This window comes from Galeopterus variegatus, unplaced genomic scaffold, assembly GCF_000696425.1.
Source record: "Galeopterus variegatus unplaced genomic scaffold, G_variegatus-3.0.2 Scaffold1040, whole genome shotgun sequence".
Classification (NCBI taxonomy): Eukaryota; Metazoa; Chordata; class Mammalia; order Dermoptera; family Cynocephalidae; genus Galeopterus; species Galeopterus variegatus.
Genome location: NW_007727151.1, coordinates 226842 through 233193, shown reverse-complemented (window position 1 = coordinate 233193; position 6352 = coordinate 226842). Strand labels below are relative to the sequence as shown.

The 6352-nt window shown below is 32.3% G+C and overlaps 1 protein-coding gene across 3 annotated transcripts in view; it reads left to right on the top strand.

The window, feature by feature from the left end:
* Nucleotides 1-5464, top strand: part of ZNF644 (zinc finger protein 644) — a 76853-nt gene extending 71389 nt beyond the window's left edge. For all 3 annotated transcript variants that reach the window (XM_008574408.1, XM_008574407.1, XM_008574406.1), the window contains 2 exons: nt 2892-2994; nt 3779-5464. In XM_008574408.1, coding sequence (XP_008572630.1) covers nt 2892-2994; nt 3779-3971 — 296 coding nt within the window. In that variant the 3' untranslated portion in view covers nt 3972-5464. The remainder of the gene's footprint in view (nt 1-2891; nt 2995-3778) is intronic.
* Nucleotides 5465-6352: the final 888 nt, after the last annotated feature.

Below are 6352 nucleotides of genomic sequence, written 5' to 3'. Positions count from 1 at the left end.
GGCCCTCCTGCCGAGGGTTCGGATCCCACATACAGACCGGCCGCTCACTGGCTGAGCGAGGTGCGGGAGCAACACCGAGGGTTGCGATTCCGTTGCCGGTCCCAGTCCGGTACGGGCGCGACACTGAGGGTTGCGATCCGTTGCCGGTCACGAAAAAAGACAAAAAGGAAAAAAAAAAGAAAAAGAAAAAGAAAAAACTATTCCTGTAAAATGTATTCATGTTTCACCTGTTAAAAAAAGAGTAGCATTTCAGAGGATAAGAAATTTAGAAGTAATAGTGAAGATATTAAGACACTTGAAACATTTAGGTTCAATTACCAGAGGTCCCAGGTTCTCTAAACTTAAAGATTATCAGTAATATATATATATATGCTGGCACATTTGTCCTGTTTTCCAAGGTCATAATACCTTCGAATACTAATTACTACAAAAACTACGGCATTCTTATTTAAAATTTAGATCTGATCATTCATGAAACAGCCTAAACTTCAGAGTTTCCAGTCTATAAAGCATCAAAAGTCAGAAAATATTTTTTTCTCAAAGAAAATGTCAAAAATATTTCTGCACCTCAGAGTAAACATGTTCAGTTCCACTTTAAAAGTATCACAGCAACTAAATGTAACTTAAATGCTTTATAACTGATAAAACATTCTTTTGCATACTTCCCCACCATCCTCTGCCCTTCTCCCTTAATTTGCTTTACAACCCTAACATTAGCATTCTGTAAACAAATTTTTTAAGCATTGTTATAATGTATTCTATTTGTATCCTACAGTAATTTATTAGCATTTTAAAAGGAGTTTGAATACAGTGTGGCAATTTTGACAACAAGCAAGCTCATCAAAGTGATATTCTGCCTGTAATCTCATGATAACCGAATGCTTGCTCTGTTCCACGTAACAGAGAACAGACATTGTATGTGGTTACCTTATAGATGGAAAGAGTAGCTGACATCTAGTAGCATTTACCCTTTGAGTTTCCTGAACTCTACTTCTAGTGTATGAATCACCAAAAATTTACTTAAGTTCGAATTGCTCACCAAAGCAACTGGTAAAAAGAAGGTTCTGATTACGAAGTACATGATACTTCAGTCTTCATACTATCTGCCTAGTGTCTACACTTAGGCTGCACTGGTCAGCGATTTATATCTAGAATAATGAAGTGTGTGTGACTGTAGCAACATATTTAAACAAGTGGTGCACAGGTGTTGTACAGGAATATTACCTATATTAAGTAGCAGCAGAACAGATTTCCATTCATATGCTATCTAAATGTCAATAGTTACATTACTGGATTGTGTTTATTATTTACTCCAGAAGTATTTGTTGAGTTCCTACTATGTACCAGGCTCTTCACTGTGATAACTAATGAGAACCTTGTAAGATTTTTTTATTCCAGATTTTTGTTGATTAGCTTTGAATTAGCCATTCTTTAATACCTAACTTGACTTGCAGTAGTTCTTTACTTATTAGACTCTTCTTCTAAGGATAAACAGAAAAAGACTGTGGGACTGTGGATCCTAGATTTTACTTTTAACAGGAGGGTGACAGGAAGCAGTGGCTTCAATAAGAATTAGGCTTCTCATGGCTTTTGACTTTCTATATGACATTTCTGTTAGCATTGCCACTTGACTACTGTAAGGAACTGTGTTTACTGGTTTTATAACAGTAGCATCTATTCCTTTGGAATCTAGACTTTGAACAACTCATTCATTTCACAGAATCGTTGTTTAGACCGTTCCTATTCTCTCTTACTTAGAATTTTTTTCCAGGGGATTTCACATGGCAGGATAACAGAAGAAAAGCCATTTGGATAACTCTTCTGTTACATTTGGATCCCTCCACTTTGGATTCCTAAACTCTTACCTTCTCTTACTGCTAATTGACCAGCAGCACACTGGATTACTGTCTTCCCTTTGTCCAAAGGAATGGTGTAGCTGTATTTAAAGACCAATAAAATGTTGTGTCCTATCTATTTTTACCTATAAGAAAGTATCTTTTTAAGTCAGATACTTTTCAAAATAAATGATTAAAGGAAAAGTCAAGTAATAGAAAAATTTCAAGAATAGTTAGCACTGAGATTTTGGTCTACTTTAAAGAATAGTTATCATTAGACATCAGACCCAGTTGTAAATATATGTGAGGTAATATGGATTTAAATTTATTTTCTAGTAAAATAAAACTTGAATGATTGCATGATTGTACATGCAATACAGGTTAAGTTCAGAAATATAAATTGAACCTTTTTTTGCCATTTCAGTTGTTGAACCAGATTATTTTGAGAGCTAATTACTATTATAGAATTCAAAGTGAATTGCTATGAAAATTGATTTTTCATTGAGCTTTTTATTACATTGTTGATATTCCCTTACTAGGTTTTTCAAAGCATGTAAGATCTATTTAATGGAGTAGTAATCAAATGCAAACTTAACATAATGATCTTAAATAAAAGGTTATAATTTTCCTGGAAATAAGGAAGATTAAACCAGATGTTAAAATAATGTATGATCAAAAGAGTAAAGATTACCATTATTGTAATAATCAACCAGTTTAGTAGTTTTGAGTTATCTAGTAACATTTTTACAGTTCTCAGTTTGGTTTGGATAGGCGTCATTTGAGAAAAGCAGTACAAGAAGAATGTGTACAGATAATATTACCGCTATTAGAGAATCATCTGCAAGTTAGTGCATGCTTTAGGGAATAGGGAGATAAATGCAGACTTCTTCCTACTTGATTTAGAAGGACTGACTTCTCTAGAAATATATGTATGTATGTATGTATGTATGTATGTATGTATGTATGTATGTATGTATGTATGTATGTATGTATGTATGTATGTATATGTATTTTGAAATATATAAGGAATGTTAAGTCTTTCTCTTCCTTTTTTAGCCTTAGACTGTAAGCAAAAGAAATCAAGGTCAAGATCTGGAAGCAAGAAGAAAATGCTAACATTACCTCATGGTGCTGACGAGGTTTACATTCTCCGATGCAGGTATATGCCTATATTGCCAAATCTGAACAGTTTCTTCAGATTTTGCTTTGAGACATATTAGCTATTTTATTTGGGATTTTTAATTTGTGGCAGAGGGTGTATTCTCAACAGTCAAGTTATAAATGAACTTTTGGAGACAGGCTTAAAATCTTATTCAGCACATAATATACTGTACTTTACTTCTGCAACTAATGAATCAAGTTTCTTGCATTAGCCAACAGCCTCTGTTATACTGTGATTTATAAAAGTGGCTTTTTAGTTGTTGTGTTTTATTTATTTGGCTTGTTTGGTTTAATTTGGTTTGATTTGATTTTTTTACTGCCTTAAGTTCTTGCTTATTGAGAACATATTTTCTCTTCCGCCATATTCACACCTCCTTCCATACTCAAAGTCACACACACCATATGAACATGTGTAGACACAATGCAGTTTAAGGAATTCTGAATTGGGGAAGGGTCTTTCCTAAAGAATGGCACATTTTGGAGTAATAGTTGTTTTAAATGAATTAAGATATGTAGGTATTAAGACTGTTTAGTTAATTTTAACCTAATAATAGTGTTCTCACTTCTACAAAGATTACTGGAGTTCATTGTAGCTGTTAATAAACATACGAATTGGGAGTTTTGATATTGTATGAAATCATTTCAACTTTAGAAACTGTTAGTTAAGTGCTGTCTCCATTATATGATCAAGTTTGTTTCTTTGTTTATGGATTTTATGTGAATTGTTTTTAAGTAAAGGGAATTGATCATGTTAAGAGAACTGTTGTCAACTTCTTCTGTAGGTTTTGTGGCCTAGTCTTTCGAGGACCATTGTCTGTTCAGGAAGACTGGATTAAGCACTTACAACGACACATTGTAAACGCTAATCTTCCACGGACTGGAGCTGGCATGGTGGAAGTCACATCACTACTTAAAAAGCCTGCCTCCATTACAGAAACTTCATTTTCTCTATTAATGGCAGAAGCAGCATCATAGAACCAGGAAACCTTTTAAATAGCAAATTTGAATTGGATGTAAATTTGAAATTCTTTCTTTTTTTTAAAAAGCCACATTAAATTATCCATTTATAAGTACTAAAGCAGGAAAATGGGGAAAACTGAATTACAGTGACATCAGAGCAAAACAAATACTTAAAACAGTAAGTAGTCTATATATTTTATATAGGGTGGAAGATGTGTTTATAAGGTTTACTGAGTTTTGTTGGTTAGCTGTTCACTCAATAAAAGATCAGTACATGTAGGCAGCCATTTATATACTGTTGCACATGGATACTTATAGACAGACTTATGGAAAATTATGTTTTCTGCAGTGTTACCAGAATCAAAGCTCTGTTTATTCCCCACAAGACTTGCATAGAAAAATAAGATATTATATTTTGTTTGTATGTATTTAGTGTTTTGTATAATACCAGGAACTGCTAACTAAATTTACTCAACTTAGGGCATTAAATATCATGTACTTCATAGTTTGAGACTGTTCACTCAAATAGGGCAGAGTTACTATTCTATCTAGATGTGTAAGTGTTTTTTTAAAATCACATGGAATGGTTTTTTTTATACTAAAAAGTGGAGGGAGATTTGTTTAAACAAGTATTTCTAAAAGAAATATGTACATAGTCCTGGAAATTATTTGTGGTAAGGAAATATTCTTTACTCCAGTTGCATTTCTCAGACAATAAAGTGGTGCATCCATGCTACCTCCTACTTTGTCAACAAAGATGCTATTTACCCTTTACATTTTTGTATCATAATAGATTTAAAAAATCTAATGTTCTTTATTGCAAGACATCCTTTTGTTAACAGATTGTTTCTTTTTAATGTTTTACCTAAAATTTGACGTGCTTACAGGACAGGTTTGCCTCTTTATTTAACATTGTGGAAATGTAATTAATAAAAGATGCTCACTACACATATAGAATAGTTGTTATCATTTATCTTCCAAATTTGATCAGTTAGCAAGACTTAATACACCAATTAAAATATTTCTACATATGATGAGAATGTTTACAATTTAAATTTTCGAACTTGTTTTGGATGTGATTATATGTACGAAAATCGTGTAACACTATGCTCTGCAAAGAACCGCCGTAACAGAATTACTGAAATAAATGTGCTGTGAGGAATGGAAAATATGGTGCAGGTGTCTTGGTCATGGATAAATTGTGATTCTTTTTTTAAACTCTTTCAAAAACTAATTAGTTCTTTTAATCCAAAATCAGATTCTTTTACAAATAACAGTTTTTGTATGCAAGCACCATTTCATTTTATTTCATGTAGTTTGGCTAATAATATAGTTGAACCAAGGATATGCATTGATACTTTTCTTCATATGTAAATAAAGTTAAAAACAGTTAAAATAAGGAGTATTTTGGTAGAGTATATACATACCTCACTGCCAGTGAAATTGCTTTCCTATGGTATATCTCCTTACCAGAAAAATCTCTAAATAAAAATACTTAAAGAAAATTATAATGTCTATAATTTGAAGCATTTCTTATTTTTATAATTGTTGGAAATAGTGTACTGGAGGTTGTGTTTCATTTGATTTAAATTGTTTATACTTACCAGGTTGCTTTGTTCACAGAATGTAGTTTTTTCTAGAAACACTGCATTGGTCAATATTGTATCTGTGAGAAAGGTCATTTTCCCCCTTTTTTGTGATTAATTAAACCTCTAGATCCAGAACCATCGTATATGTGAAATTAGGAGGTTGGACTAAATGGATCATTCCCAACCAAGGGTCTCCTTTTCCCTGGGGTGCTAGATAAGGGAAAAGTACTTTTAAGTTATTTTCAATTTTTCAAAAGGCCTGATAGAAACTGTGCATTTATCTATAATGATGAGACTAACTACAAAAAAAAAAAAAAAATACTTCATAGGAAGTAGAGTTCAGAAGTTAAAAAAAAAAAAAAATCATATCATAGTGTTCCTGGTGGGAAGGCTGGCAACTACTAGAGCCCCTTCCAGCTCTAATTCTTGAAATTTATGATTTTTGTCTTATCAAGCCAGCTGTCAAGATGTATGAGTACAAGTTGATGAGTTAGTTTGACCACAAGTTCAGAATCAAACCTACATTAAATTTTTTATATGTTGAACTATATTTAAAACAATTATTTCTCTTTCTAGATGTAAAAAAGATTTCAGTCATCAAAATAGAATAATTCAAATTAGAGACAGTAAATTATAGGGATTCCTGAAAAGTAAATTAAACAAAGAATATTTTTCATAGTAAAAATGTTGGGGTTACAGAAGTTAAAGAATTCTTTCAGAAGGATTCAAAGTTCATCTTTTATTTGGCAACAAGAAAGTTAATGATATATTTTCATTTGGCTTCCACTAGAAAAAAATTATAAAATA